This window comes from Salvelinus alpinus, chromosome 21 (assembly GCF_045679555.1).
Source record: "Salvelinus alpinus chromosome 21, SLU_Salpinus.1, whole genome shotgun sequence".
NCBI classification, from domain to species: Eukaryota; Metazoa; Chordata; class Actinopteri; order Salmoniformes; family Salmonidae; genus Salvelinus; species Salvelinus alpinus.
The window spans coordinates 20,989,307-21,005,278 of record NC_092106.1 but is presented as its reverse complement, the minus strand read 5'-3'; the positions used below and the strand labels follow the sequence as shown (position 1 = coordinate 21,005,278).

At 43.6% G+C, this 15,972-nt stretch overlaps 1 protein-coding gene across 3 annotated transcripts; it reads right to left on the bottom strand.

Annotated features, from left to right (window-relative positions):
• Positions 1–7,717: 7,717 nt before the first annotated feature.
• On the bottom strand, positions 7,718–15,949 carry LOC139548014 (protein FAM222B-like). 3 transcript variants are annotated; one of them, XM_071357304.1, is made up of 3 exons: positions 15,880–15,949; positions 13,674–13,804; positions 7,718–13,497 (listed from the first exon to the last, which is right to left on the bottom strand). In XM_071357304.1, the coding sequence occupies exons 2-3, from the start codon at positions 13,756–13,758 to the stop codon at positions 11,300–11,302; spliced, it is 2,283 nt and encodes a 760-aa protein (XP_071213405.1). In that variant the 5' UTR covers positions 13,759–13,804; positions 15,880–15,949; the 3' UTR covers positions 7,718–11,299. The 3 variants fall into 3 exon arrangements, with proteins under 3 accessions (XP_071213405.1, XP_071213406.1, XP_071213407.1); XM_071357305.1 differs by having other exon boundaries at positions 15,626–15,920; XM_071357306.1 differs by having other exon boundaries at positions 13,674–13,770; positions 15,880–15,920.
• Positions 15,950–15,972: the final 23 nt, after the last annotated feature.

The window sequence follows — 15,972 nt, the reverse complement described above, 5'->3', positions numbered from 1 at the left end:
GGTGATCCATGGCACAAAGCCTCCAGTGGTGATCCATGGCACGAAGCCTCCAGTGGTGATCCATGGCACGAAGCCTCCAGTGGTGATCCATGGCACGAAGCCTCCAGTGGTGATCCATGGCACGAAGCCTCCAGTGGTGATCCATGGCACGAAGCCTCCAGTGGTGATCCATGGCACGAAGCCTCCAGTGGTGATCCATGGCACGAAGCCTCCAGTGATGATCCATGGCAAGAAGCCTCCAGTGATGAGACATGGCACGAAGCCTCCAGGGGGGAGACATGGCACGAAGCCTCCAACGGGGGTCTCCAGTCCGGAGCCTCCAGCGATGGCCTCCAGCCCGGAGCCTCCAGAGTCGCCCTCCAGCCCGGAGCCTCCAGAGTCGCTCTCCAGCCCGGAGCCTCCAGAGGCGCCTTTCAGTTCATGTAACAGGGTTGACCTTAAAATGAGGGACAGACATAAATAAATCACTAATCACATTAAATAAATAATAATCTTCAGAAAATACTTTTTCAAAGCAACAAAATAACTTGGGCTTTACAATAATGGTGAAACTTCGATACATTTTGTGATTGAGTGGGTTAAAATCTTCCTAGAAGTGACACATGGTTGACGGAGGGAGATGTCAAAACGCATAAAACATTTTGGTCTACAGTATATTAAATGGCACCTAATTTAATATAACAGGCTTTTACAATTCAATTTTGGTGCACAATGTCTATTTAAAATATCAAACGGAAGGAAAAAACACTAATTTCATGGAACAACCCACATACAGTGTGTTCTCAGTGTCCTCAGTGTGACTTTTTTAAAATGTCCACCCGTTTGCCCTAGAATCGTCTTGACATTCTGGGGACAGACTCTTTACAGACTTTTCTGTGAAGTGTGATTTACGTGGTATACCTGGGCATCTTCACCACTGTGTGCTCCTACAGAAAGGAAGGACAGGTGAGTATCTTACTGACCAAAGATTCTCCAAAAAACTAACCCATGACAATATTTTTTCTATAACATTTATTTTCTCACAGATACACAATTTCATTTTGCGTTTTCTTTGCCAAATACTGTATTTATCAAAGACTTCAATGGTTTCACCAAATTATCTCTGAGGCTGACATTTGCAAACCTCCATTTCCTGTTGAGGATACACCACTTGACTACCTGCAATTCGTTGGTGAGCTCATCAGTGTCATAGGAGCAGTCTACGTCTTCTGGAGAGGGGTGAGAATGTGTGATTTATAAGCATTACAAAATGAATGCACTAAGTGTAAGTGACTCTGGATAAGAGCATTTCCTAATGATTAAAATGTAATGTAAATGGCACCAACTCTATTTCTAATGCAGAAGAAGATGCCAAGTGATGTTCTCTGTTCTCCCATTGTTTCCTGTGGGGAGTTCTCCTCACGGTGTGTGTAGTGTTGTAAAGCTGTGGGTGTAGGGCATATGTGGGGCCCCTGGTGCTCTCTCTGGCCCTTGCCTGGATTTGAGGCATCACGGAAGAGGTTGTTTAGAGTTACCATCTCCCGAATTAAACTCTAAGGTCTTTACCTATTACACTGATAAACAGTAATCTTATTAATTATTACCTCTTATATCATCATTCTGAACAATCGTAACCTTCTTGGATCTGCAAAAACCCCAGCCGTGCTCATTATTCAGTACTACACAAATTGGTTTAATTATATATTTACTAGCTAACTATATAATAACACAGAATACAAACACACACTTACTACACGAGACAAAGGTCCCTAGCGGACTGACACAATATGGCATTTTACCCAACGAGAGAGACTTATACTTTGCACACAAACCACCGCCCGTTTGGAATAAAAAATCATGACTGTATTTACTTGTGAGTGCCTTTGTTCGTCGTGTAGTCCTGAACAGAACTAGAGTTCACTCTTCCATTCGCTTCTGAAGCTGCTTATTTGAAGATAAGCCAGCTGTGCCGATGGTTCCAGTGGGGTGATGAGAGTAGCGTACGGTGACTTGAGACTCGTAGTAGGATGGGATGGTTTGAAGAGTTTGAGATATGACTCAGGGCAGCTAATCAGCTGTATCAGTGATTGTCTGAGAGGGGAGTTTGTCGCCTCTTCCTCCTCGTGTTGATAGTCAGGATTTAGACCACTTCAGACATGGGCTGCAGCTCCCTGTCTTTCCTGGTTCAAAGAAAGGTGAGTTTAATTCTTCACCTCATGTTGAAGTTCAAAGTTCCAACCATTTCAGACATGTACCTTCCCCTCCACGCATTTCTGGTCTAATGTTAATTTCGTTACCAAAGCTTTTTATGCACTCTGGCCTTAGGGGATGGCTCTGTTCATCTGACACGCTCTTCTGACCTCACTCGGGGTGTAGCTACTTAATGTGTAAAGGATATGATTAGAAGTTATCTCTTATGACTCCTAAAATCACAGTCATATCTTAACAACAATACTTTCATCATTGTTCATATCATATGCACAACATATTGGATGGACATTTGACAGATGAAGGGGGTATCCTTTCCAAGTTACAGTATTTCGTCCATACAGTTTTTAATGACATCACAAAATGAAAAACAATATGACATTAGTTTTCTACATCTCCCCACTGACCATTCCCCACATTCTTTATGTTAGAATTATTGTTCCATTATCCACTTTTTGGACGTTAGAGTTTTGGGTGGGCAATGGTCTGTCACGGTTCTCTAAAGTAGAACCCAGAAGCAGACCAGGACAAGGAGAGTAAGACGAAGGTGAGTATTTATTTACAAGTTTAAATGTAGTGATAGAAAAATCCAAGTAGCGGAGCGGGCAGCGGAGGTGAGTTGATGGAATTAAGTAAGCAGATCCAAGGAAGTAACTGAAGTCACCGACGACCAGGTAGGGATGGGATGAGTGTTCCGGGTGAATGACTGTATACAGAAAAAACGGAGGTAAGTTCAAGGCAAGCAAGACGTACAAAACAACAAAACAAACTCTATCAAACTGGAGGCTGATACGCTGGCACAACATACTGTTCATGGCTAACGATCCGGCAGGGAATGGATGTCAGGTCAGCGCTTATGAAGTGGAGGGGTGATGATCAGGACCAGGTGTGCAGATAGCTGATGGGATACAGGTGCGGGTACTCAGAGATCCTCCAACTAGCTACGTCGCCCGGCAACCAGACAGGGTGCGTTCCAGGACACCGGAAAAAACACTCCAGGACAGAACACAGGCAAAAACAGACTCAGGAAGCAGGATTCGTGACATGGTCTCTGGAGACAAAAGGACATTCCAATAGCCAATATTGGAGGGTAGAGAGAGAGTCCTCTCCTGCTTAATTTACAGTGAGAGAAGGTCTGGTTATTGTCAGCTATTGCCAACCTGATCTGATCCATTGTGATACTCATAGTCATGACGCCACAATGGAACTTCAAGTTCACCATTGGCATAGGAGACCTGGAGTTCATGGAGCAGGTCCAGTACAAAGAGGTGTGTACATGGGATCTGTATTGTGAGACCTTTATTTTGATAGTGAGACTTTTATTAGATTTTCTGGCTCTGGGGTAAAGAGCAGGGCATGTGCTCATTTTATGTGTTATTTTATTTTTGTCCCGAGTAAGTTGTGTAGTACTCTGATTGAATTTAACCTTTGCGTCTTATACTGAAGTCGTCGTAGTGCCCCTGAATCATCATTCTTTATCATCGGCCTTACAGGTGTTTTACATTCTACTCATATCCTACATTGTGCTCACCTACGCCCACCATGCTTATCACTCTCATGGGAAAGACAGTGGAAAAGATTTCCAGAGAGCAAAAGCATCTGGCAACTACAGGTAACAAACCCACTGACGAGTCAGTCTGAAAGTGATTCTAAAAAGAAAATGGCTGACGATAATGAGTGTATAAAAATACATTACATGTATGTGCTTGTGTGTAAGCAAGTGACTTGCTTAGAAGTCTGGATTGGGTGTGTGTGTGTCCACAGAGAGCCTGTACTATCCTAAACCTGGAGAGCTACCTGCCCATGTGTCTGAAAGAGAAACTGTGCTCAGGAGAGGTGCAGAAGAAAGGATCGTTGGCCGGAGATGAAAGTAGAATGTTTTTCAGGTAAACCTCCTTGGGCTGATTTCCAGGCCAGAAATTAAGCCTAGTCCTGGACTAAAAAGCTATTTCAATGGAGATTCTCCATTACGCATTATTTTTACTCTAGAACTAGACTTAATCTTTGTCCGGGAAACCGGTCCCTTGAGTACCTTCCTATAGTAGGACAAAGGATAGCCTCGCGAGAATACGACATCTGGTTATACCAGTCAAAGTTTGGACACACCTACTCATTCAAAGGTTTTTCTTTATTTGTACTATTTTCTACATTGTAGGATAATAGTGAAGACATCAAAACTATGAAATAACACATATGGAATCATGTAGTAACCAAAATAATTTTATTAAAATAAAAAAACATTTTATATTTGAGATTCTTCAAAGTAGCCACACTTTGCCTTCCTGACAGCTTTGCACACTCTTGGAATTCTCTCAACCAGCTTCACCTAGAACGCTTTTCCAACAGTCTTGAAGAAGTTCCCACATATGCTGAGCACTTGTTGGCTGCTTTTCCTTCACTCTGCGGTCCAACTCATCCCGAACCATCTCAATTGGGTTGAGGTCGGGTGATTGTGGAGGCCAGGCCATCTGATGCAGCACTCCATCACTCTCCTTCTTGGTCAGATAGCCCTTACACAGCCTGGAGATGTGCTGGGTCATTGTTCTGTTGAAAAACAGATGATAGTCCCACTAATCGCAAACCAGATGTGATAGTGTATCGCTGCAGAATGCTGTGGTAGCCATGATAGTTAGTGTGCCTTGAATTCTAAATAAATCCCTGACAGTGTCACCAGCAAAGCACCCCCACACCATCACACCTCCTCCTCCATGCCTCACGGTGGGAACCACATATGCGGAGATCATCTGCTCACCTACTCTGTGTCTCACAAAGACACAGCGGTTAGAACCAAAAGTCTCAAATTTGGACTCATCAGACCAAAGGACAGATTTCCACTGGTCTAATGTCCATTGCTCGTGTTTCTTGGCCCAAGCAAGTCTCTTCTTATTATTTGTGTCCTTTAGTAGTGGGTTCTTTGCAGCAATTCGACCATGAAGGCCTGATTCATTCCTCTGAACATGTACCTGTTACTTGAACTCCGTGAAGCATTTATTTGGGCTGCAATTTCTGAGGCTGGTAACTCTAATGAACGTACCGTCTGCAGCAGAGGTAACTCTGGGTCTTGCTTTCCTGTCCTCGTGAGAGCCAGTTTCATCATAGCGCTTGATGGTTTTTGCGATTGCACTTGAAGAAACGTTAAAAAGTTATTGAAATTTTCCGCATTGACTGACCTTCATGTCTTAATGATAGACTGTCGTTTTTCTTTGCTTATTTGAGTTGTTCTTGCCATAATATGGACTTGGTCTTTTACCAAATAGGGCTATTAGGGTGGATTAGGGTGGCAGGAAGCCTAGTGGTTAGAGCGTTGGACTAGTAACCGAAAGGTTGTGAGATCAAATCCCTGAACCGACAAGGTAAAAATCTGTCGTTCTGCCCCTGAACAAGGCAGTTCCTAGGCCACTGTTCCTAGGCTGTCATTGAAAATAAGAATTTGTTCTTAACTGACTTGCCTAGCTAAATAAAGGTAAATATATATATATTCTGTATACCACAGGTACCTTGTCACAACATAGCTGATTGGCTCACACGCATTAAGAAGGAAATAAATTCCACAAATTAACTTTTAACAAGGCACACCTGTTAATTTAAATGGATTCCGGGTGAATACCTCATGAAGCTGGTTGGGAGAATGCCAAGATTGTGCAAAGCTGTCATCAAGGCAAAGGAGGGCTACTTTGAAGAATATCAAATATATTTTGATTTTTTAACACTTTTTTGGAAATAAAGCACTTGATTCCGTATGTGTTATTTCATAGTTTTGATGTCTTCACTATTATTCTACAATGTAGAAAATAGTACAAATAAAGAAATACCCTGGAATAAGTAGGTGTCCAAATTTTTGACCGGTAGTGTATGTGAGATTATACAACAAGGTGGGTCTAATCCTGAACGCTGATTGGTTAAAATCGCATTCCAGCTGGTGTCTATCCCACAAATTACCACACAAATCTATGACTTTAAAATGCCTATTTACTCTGTTCCATCTGACTGCGCAATCCACTGTCTCATCAGCCCAGCAACTGTTAAACTTGATCTCCACTATAAAAAGCATCTCGACATTATCTCAATTTCTTTTAGACTAACATTTCATTTAAACAGGGGAGATGTGTATAAACTTTGCTATCTGTCTCTCCGACATTTGCAACATTGTTTCAATATTCAAATTCGATCTCCATCTGTCCCATAGTTATAAACGAGTCGGGACGAGACAGACAGGCAGCGTCTCTCAGGCAATCGAAATCATGAATCAGCTGGCATCATTTTTATGGATATATACAAAGAAATGTCCGTTGAAAAGATGTCGAACGAAACGAAGTGCAGCTAGTTTGCAGTCTTTCCAGCTTCAGTTTGAAGTGATTGTGTTAGCTGTGTTGTTGGCTAGCTCCTCTGAACAACAGTGTCCTGAGTGAGCACATTTTCTGGGCCTGGCAAAATCGGGTCTCATTTGTTCATTGTCATGGATGTTTCCAAATAAATGTCAAGAAAACAGCTTATACAAATTCTAATGCAGCTACTTTGCTGTTATTCTGGCTGTACTTTTTGACATGACTAAGTTAGCCATAGTTGGCTAGCTAGCTATAGCAAGGGATAAGAACGTTGCCAGTATGACAATGGAACATTCAGAACAAACGACTGGGTCCTGTCCATAGATACAGAACAAAAAGACTGAACGTCTGGGTTGCGTCTCTGGCAACCGGACTATATCTTATGGTAGGATGAAATAGTATGAATAAATTAATACAAATAAAGTTAATGAAAATATGTCAGTCATTATTTGAAGCTGGTGTTTGGAGGATATATTGGCACGGTTTGCTGGTAACAAAAACCATGCCAATATATCCTCCAAACACCAGCTTCTCTGGCATTATCACTTAATTAGGCAATGGCTACAGTTGTTCTATTGTTGCAGGTGTGACCTTAAGTATTGTTATACATGTTTAGAGTTGAGGAAGTGAATTGGGAAAAATGACACACAGACCTGGGTATAGTCAAGGAGGATCCTGGTAACTGTGACATAACCAGACCACACCCTCGTGTGCCATCATACCACGCCATAACAGGTATGGTGACAAACAGATCTGTAGAGCTAACAGAGGTTATTCCTCATCTGCTCAAATCCTTTATTCAAACTTGCAGGGAGATGGCTCTATCCTGAAAAGGTTTTGCTTGTCCACTTGCCGCAGCTCCACATCCATGAGCTCTGAAGTCTTGAGTTCATCCTACCTAACCTCACACACCCTAGACGGTGTTTTCGGACATGTTTGCATTGGTGTCTGTCAAATCTTACATTAGCACACCAACCATATGACTATTGGATATTATTTCTAGACTGTCAACAAATCCATAAAAAATGTATAATCAATGTTTAGGAATTATAAACAATTGGAAGTGTTTAACCTCATTCCATCTATGTATTGACATAGAAGTAGAATGACTATTAGAAATGTTTTTATATCCTTTGAAAATTCCCTGTTTCATAGACATCTCAAGCCTTGCTGCTACAAATAAAATAAACTGGAAATAAAAGGAATCAGTTTTGCAAACGCAAACTTTATTTTGGTTAGGGCGTAATGTTGGTGAAAAGCATAGTTCAAGGATAGGTAAACTGGAATAACACAACCACTGCCATTCATGTCATATTTCCACTTATGTGGAGCAAAAACACTCACCAGCACCATTAATACATCACAGTCCCACATGCTGTTCCTACAACTGTCTAGAGGGCAGCAGACCACTCTTTTGTCACAACCTTAAAATAGCATGATTCTTTAAAACTAATACAAACCAACATGGCTAAAGAATGTTAGCATCCAAAATGGCACACTACTTTCGAAATAGTGCACTACTTTTGACTATGACCCTAGGTCAAGTCCTACACTATGTAGTGAATAGGGTGCCATTTCAGACATATACTGTAACTAGGCTTTGGGCCATGGTGATTATGGTTAAGGGGAAGGCTTGGTGACTTTGGTCAGTGATTCAGCAGCAACCGTTCAGACTCCCAACAGTGTCTGGAATCATTGTGGCACGTAAGCATGGACTTCTGTCCAGTATCAGTAGTTAGTTAGAAGCTTGGTCCCACCCAAAATGGATAGATGTGCACCACTGTGTAGTGTACACACGTGTGTGCGCAAGTATCTAGGCTTCACACCCTTTCTCTCGCACACACCCACTCAAACACACATACTATTCCATATGAAATGCCTCCGCTGGGCTTAATATAGAAAGCGTAACCGTAAACCTGGATTTCTCGGGCTGTAACATGGCTGTACAACATTATAGAACAGGTAAATCAGGTCAAATGGAACAACAGGTACATTGCTTGGTTCACTGCAGCAACAGTTGGTCCATTTCCACTACACAGATTTACAATCTCGCATTTCAAAAATTCATGACAACACATAAATAGGAACCTTTATTCCAATAGTACAACCCATACATCATTACTATACACACACACACTATTGTGTGTTCAGAATATAATTCAATAGCAGCTTCAAGGGCCAGGCACATCAGGAACACAACAGTAAGAGCCAAACAGAATCTAGCTACTGCCCTCAGGGAAGAAAGCTCAATCCATAACATTAAAGGTGCTACACAGAATGTCTCCCCTATGTGGAAGCTAGGAGAATTGCAACAGCACTAGGCTGCATTCAAAACAAATGTACCATCTCCCCCGCAACATGTTTGCGCTTGAGCCTTTTACTTTCGGTTTTGGTCCGCCAGCTTCAGTTGTAAAAAAACATTTTTGTTATTAAAAAGATTTTTCACAGCAATTTAGATGATACAATAATTCCCTCCACTATTCAGTGCTTGTTTTTCTCACAAACTGAAAATGAGCGAACCGTGTAGAATTTTAGCAACCAGGAAAATAGAGCAATTTTTCCATTGGCTGCTTGACCCGATTTCCACACAGGCAAAGTCAAAACAGCTTTCCCATTTTGACAACAAATGCCGCTCTGGCGGGCAGGAAAGTAATACTGTGAAACACTATCATTCCCCTAGTACTGCAGATATATTATGGCAATTTTCTGAATGACAATGCAAAAAAAAAAAAATGAAAAAAAAGGTGCAGCGCCTTTAAGGCTACATAACCCCTATAAATAAAATTACCTCTATGACTTAATTAACCTTTCCATCGCTTACTGAATGCAGCTAGCTGTGAGACATCAGTTTGCATTGTTTTGTGTCTGATCATATGCGTTATCTATGGCACCCATGTGGAAAAACCTATGGCTTCACGATGCAGTGTTCAAATAAATAAATTAGCTAAGAACTAAATTAGTGTAGTGTATTTGTCATGTAGAAACAACTAAAGAAACGTAGTCCAAAAACCATAGTTACAGCCCAGTGCCACACACACAAACCTATGAAACTCTGCTTAACACTATTCATACTTATTATCCTTTAAAATTATGACTTTTACTTAGCAATTTAACAGTGGCCTTAAATGAAAACATATGCAGAAACAATTGCTAGTATCATAACTATTTTCGATAAAGGATGCTACGCCATGCACTGTGAGGAAATCCGGCATGGTGTAAGAAGTCAACATTTAAGGTAGAGGGTAACTAATATAACATTTAAGGCTTTTTCCCCAAGAGTTATCAGGGAGGAGGAAAGAGTAAGCCGTTCCCCAAATTAAACTGAGGAAAAACGCAGCATGCTAGACCCATAGAAATATCATTACTTAGAAGTAATTATATTTCTATGGCTAGACCCATCTACTAGCATGAGGAGGTAACCTGCATTTAAAATAACTGGACTGAACCTCAGTTCTCCTTTCTAGGTAGTACAGAGACAATACACAGTTAGGGTTTGGCTAGCAAGTGAAGGAAGAGGGGTATCCCAATAAGCAAGCTAGATCTACTCAGTTTTCTGAAGCGAACCAGCTTCTGTTAGCGTCACATTCCAGCTGTCTTCAGCCGTACTACGACAGTGGATATTGCTCGTACACCTGCCACTAATTCTAGCAGGCTTGTAACTGCACGTTGCACATGGCTAGTCGAATGTCAAACTTTTCATTAAGACTCAGTTGACCAAAGTTACCTCGCTAACTCTTCAAACCTGCTTCGTAGGATACCCCCCAGCTTACCAGAACCCCCACAGACAGGTAAAGATCCACAAGGAATCCATTCACTTGTTTACAGTAGTATAGTGGTGAAACAAATAAATATTTTAACCCTCTGGTATGTTCGGTTGTACTTGCACACTTGCAAGTGATCAATTTGGTCTATGCACACACAGACAATTCCTTTCAAGATCAGGGGATTGATCCTACTGGGTTCACATTATTCAAAAGACAATTAATGTTTTTCCCCAAAGGGATGTTTTGTTCCTTTTGTAAATGTTTAGCATGACATTTCGATTCTCCAAGCCCTCATACTGAAAACGTCACTGGAGAAATTCAAGTAGAGACAATTTAATTTAAGTAACAGAACAAGGTAGGGATAAGAAAAAACACTAAAAACGACTTCAAAAGTACTCCGTCTTAAGGTCTTATCACACACAGGAGGACAGGACAAAATGGTTGTAGCAGTACCTTACTCTATATGGGGAGAGATTGAAGTAAGAATATACCCAGACATGAACCTGATTCATATTAGCATACAAAAATACCCATTCAAATGTAAACATAGGCCAGGAAATAACAACCCATTTTCAGCCGCTGCATTGGCAGCTTTAAGGCCACTAATGTTGTAAAAGGGCGTGGTTGGTTCCATGACAACCTGGGCATAACTGGTAATTGTTATGTGGAAAGGATGTAGCCCTACTAGGTTCTCTACTTTGTCCTAGATCACAATAGAGTATTCCAGAAAATACTACAAGAAGCAGATGTCCATGTTGTGGTATGAGTAAGTATTCTTCATCATTGGAATAACAATCAAAAACCCTTCATCTGGCACTAAGGTTTAACAGATACCTTTAAGGGCTGAGGACCTACTTTTAAAACATAAGTCAGCGATTGAACATTGAGAGCAGGAGCAACCGACTAGGGAGAACATTCAATTGATCACTTGCAAGAACTCTACAACATGTGGACACCTGATTATAATCTTGAATCATTCACAAACCATGACACACAACTGGTGAGGTAAAGACTGCTATCCATCTATCTATAGCCTGTGTGGTGAGCGGGGATATTTCTAGCGTTGCCTAGCTCTGGGCCCTGGGCTGGAGCTCTACCCATGGGGGGCCTGTGCATCTTCCCCATGGCACCTGGGTTATGCTGGAACGTCTGGAAATCCCCAGCCAGGTAATCAGACACGTTCTGCTTCATCAGCTTGGTCTGACCCGAACCTGGGAACCCGGGTCTGGCTCCTGGTCGGTACTGTGATCCTGGTGTGCTGCAGTCTATGGAGGCCCCTGACGGGCCCCCCTGGAAGGCCAAATCCAGAGGGCCTAGACCATCACTTTTGCCTGCTTGTAGGACACTGCCCCATGGAGCCTGCAGGTAGCCCCCATTGGTGTAACTGGGCATGGTGCCACCCGGTGGGCCGGTTACGGAGGGCGAGGGGGTTGTCTTGTCTGATGGGTGTTTAAGGTAGAAGGCTTGTGGCTGCGAAGCCAGCAGCACGTGGGGATAGTTGAGGGTCTTGGCAGGGAAGACAGGCCCAGAGGGGATTTCTCTCCTGGGGTTCTTGCTGGGGTTGGCTCCCTCGGGCAGGTGCTGCATGTGAACCAGCTGGTGCTGGTTCCAGGAGCGTTGCTGTTGGAGTTGCTGCTGTAACTGATGTTGTAGTTGTTGCTGCTGATGGACCTGTTGGAGCTGCTGTAACTGATTATGTTGTTGCTGCTGGTGAACCTGTTGTAACTGCTGTAATTGCTGCTGCTGTAACTGCTGCTTTATGTCAGCGTGGAAAGCAGGTGGCATCCTATTCATGACAGCCATGTTGGGCTGTAGGCCACCAGCAGGGCCCTGGGACTCTCCAGGGGCCTTCTCTGTGGGGCCCAGCAGGCAGGAGGGAAGGAGGTCCAGATTGTGGGGTGTGTTGACCCTGGAGCTGGCATTGATGAGAAGGTTACGGCTGATGGGGCTGGGGTTGGCAATCTGGCCCTCGCACACCGAGGTGGCACCCATTCCGGCCCGAGCCTGGCAGAACTGGTTGATCTGGTGCACGATGCTGCTCAGGTCTGTGCCCGGCCGGTTGTGGTGCAGGCCGGCCGCCATGGATAGCGGGATGGTGGAGGTAGATACAGTTACGTTTGGCGGGACGTCTGCGTCTGGCAGCTTCCTGGGGCCGTAGGGGGGGCCTGGCTGGGGCTGCAGGGCATTGGAAGCAAAGGGAGGGCCAGGGCCGGCACAGGAGGCCTGGGGGAGCTGCTGAGATGGGGGGAGGCCCTGGGAATGTTGCAGACTGGGTGGAGGCTGGGACTGGGCTACGTCAGGCTGGTGCCGGAGGCCCTGGGTGAGAGGCTGTGACAGGCTCTGGGAGTGCTGCAGGCCCTGGGAATGTTGCAGACTAGGTGGAGGCTGGGCGTGGGCTAAGTCAGGCAGGTGCCGGAGACCTTGAGCCTGAGCCACAGCCTGCTGTACTAAAGCTTGTTGGTGAGGATGAGTCTGGTGCTGCAGCGTCTGAGGATGAAGAAGATGCTGCTGTAAGGTTTGTGGCAGAGTCTGATTTTGCTGTCGTAAAGTCTGCGTGTGAGGCAAACTTTGCTGCCGCTGGATATTCTGGGGGTGCGCCAGATTCTGCTGTTGCTGCTGTACAGTTTGCAGCTGGGACAAGCTTTGTTGCCGCTGTAAAGTTTGAGGGTGGGCCATGTTCTGTTGCTGTAAAGTTTTAGGGCGAGGTTGAGGCATATTCTGTGGCTGTGAAGTCACATGGTGAGCCATGTTGTGCTGCTGTACAGCATGCTGTGGATGTGGGTGGGAGAGGCCCTGTTTCTGTTTCAATGCCTGGTGTTGGGTTTGAGACAAGCCCTGGAGGTGGGGGACATGCTCGGGGAGATTTAAAGAGCTTTGAGGAACGTACGACCCGCTGTGGAGGTTCATGGCTGCTTTGGGAAGCAGATGGGCTCGGCTGCCGTCTGTGTCTTTGAGGGCGCTTTTGCCGGTCGAAGTGCGGAGGACGGCCAGGAGGCCCGCTCTGGTGCTGCTGACCTGAGACGGGTAGGGGCTGTGGCGCTGGCTGGAGCTGGACGTGTCCAACCCGTTCACTGTGCGGCGGATGTGCTTTCTCTGAGGTACTTTGACACTGTTGGGGAAGATCTTTATGGTCAGAGGCTTGTTGGCGACTTTCTTAGCAAAGGCATCCAATTCTGCTGGGGTTGGATAGTTGGCAGATCTCATCTTCTGTGTAGTGTCCCCTAGGATGGAAAGAAGGACAGAGACAGAACAAGGAATTTTTACACAACCAAAGTTTCTTCATTCAACTAGTAACTGGACAGGATTTACAACTCATTAAGTAGAAATATGAATAGGAAACTGATTTCAGATTTCTATAAAACTATAGTATTCAATTCTATCAGATAAAAACACTTACATTGCTGAAGTCCAGTGTTCATCTGCGTGTGGGAGAGAAATCGGGTTGTAGGGTCACCTGATGATGCTGGCAGACAGGCCAGCATGTCACACTTCCACTAATGCAACATGAGAAACACTCTCCTCACCATGCTGAGAGAGACGCCACATTGACCATGTAAAATGACTCAGCCATAAGGCTATTTATTTCCTGTACATTGTAACCTTTCTAAAATGGCAGTCAGTCGGTAATCAGCCCGCATTTGTGCCTCAGCCTTTTACAGCAAACACCCTACCTGCCGCTAGACAGACAGAGCAGGGGGGCTTTAGATGGAGACGCCTTTTCTCCTTTCCCAGGGCACAGCAGGACATACTGCATGACGGCTACTGGCTAGAGAACCTCAAGCTGGCTCCTCCAATCTCTGTGTCTGCATCCCAAATTACACCCTATATAGTGTACTACTCCTGACCAGGGCCCATAGAGTGGTGAGGAGGAAGAGGAGCTCCACAGACCCTTAGTCTCCAGAGGTAATTTAGGCATTGCGATATGTAGAGTTGATATTTTCTCAAGTTCTCTTGTCAATTAACTCGACATTATTAATGAGTAATCAACAACTACAATAGTCAGTTGAAAAAAGGTTAAGGGTACAAGACCTTGTACATATCTGGCTGTGTTGGCAAAATCACTACATATCCTATCAAGCCAAGCGGGGAGAGGCTGCCTGTTGTCACAGTTCCAAGACCAGTCAGATACTTCCAGCTAACCCTGTGCCAATGAAGATGGTGGATCTCAAAACTGAACTTGGATCCAAGTTAAGTAGCAATGATATCCTTCACCACTGTCATCTTACGACATATCTGGAAACAGTCATGACTTTTCAACAAAATACAATTTAAGTTTCTTTCCAGCAAATGACTTAGTTACATGATTGTATAACTAGCAAATGAGTTTAAGTTGAGAGTACAGCATATATGAAGTTTGGTAATTAGGTTAAAAACTAGCATAGTTCAGCTAGCCAGCTAGTTTAAATTACATTTTATTGGTCACATACACATATTTAGATGTTATTGCAGGTGTACTGAAATGCTTGTTTAGCCAGGGAAAATGAGCTCAGGTCTAGTGCGCATGTGTAGCTCAGTTGGTAGAGCACGGCACTTGCAACCCCAGGGTTGTGGGTTCAATTCCTATTTATCTAACAAGTCAGTTAAGAACAAGTTTTTACTTACAATGACGGCCTACCCCGGCCAAACCCTAACGGCGCTGGGCCAATAGTGGGGGACCAGTATGAAAATGTATGCACTCTGGATAAGAGAGTCTGCTAAATGACTATAATGTAAATGCTTTACAATACTAAGCGATGCAGAACAGCTGTGTTTTAAGTATGTAATGGTTCTTTAATGTCACCTAGAACACCTTTCAGTTCTGGAACAAAGCTAAATGTGTCAGAACCCAGAAGTCCCAATGACTCAAGAATGCAGTCTTACACTGTAGCTGATTAGTGTCCAGCTGACCAGTTCTTGAAAAGGATGGAACTACTAGTTACAATAAATATACTCAGACAGTCTGATGACTAGGTCTACCATAAATGTTATTGCATCATTGCGTAAATATCAATAACAGTCATTCAACGTTGGCTCTGGGCTGGGTAGGGCTTCTCTGATCTAGAATGCGAGGACATTAATATAACTAGTTATGAACAGACCTTAAATACTAACTAGCTGGTGTCATCGTTGAGCAGCATTGTCGTCTAGTAGTCAATGGACCACTTAAAATGTAAATGAGCGCTAACTATTTAGCTACACAATATTAGCGTGCCAAAAAGTACTTATTTTTTTTCAAACAAACTACATAACACAGGCATTGTAGTTCTAATCAGTAACGTTGCTTAGGCTAACGTACTGTTACACGAGAAGTTAACCATCTAAGTTAGTCAGTTGATAAAGAAGCAAGCAATATAGAAAGCAAACAAATACCTCGAGTCATAGCACCACAAAGCATTGAACACTTCTTTGTGCTGCTAGCGATCAGTTAGGTTAACTAGCTAACGTTAGCCAGCTATCATAACCGGCGTCTGATAGCTACTGAAGTAAACATTTTGCAAAACGAAACGCTGGAAAGTCATAATGCGCAAAATACATACTCCCCCGCGAAATCAAGAGAAAGGTATTTGCGAAACATTTTTGCGAGATGATCGAACATCGATATTTTGGTTATGATGTTTGCTCACCGATGCTTTTTCTGCTGCTTGCTTTCTGCAACAGAAACTTTGAGAAGGCATGCGCATTAGGCATCCGGAGTTCTAGGACCTTTATTCCGCATA

Bases quoted from the DNA above. Each gene is read 5' to 3' on its own strand.
- LOC139548014 (XM_071357304.1), bottom strand. From the start codon at position 13,758: ATGCTGGCCTGTCTGCCAGCATCATCAGGTGACCCTACAACCCGATTT. The intron at 13,498-13,673 runs GTAAGTGTTTTT...TTTCCATCCTAG, and splicing joins GAACACTGGACTTCAGCAAT to GGGACACTACACAGAAGATG.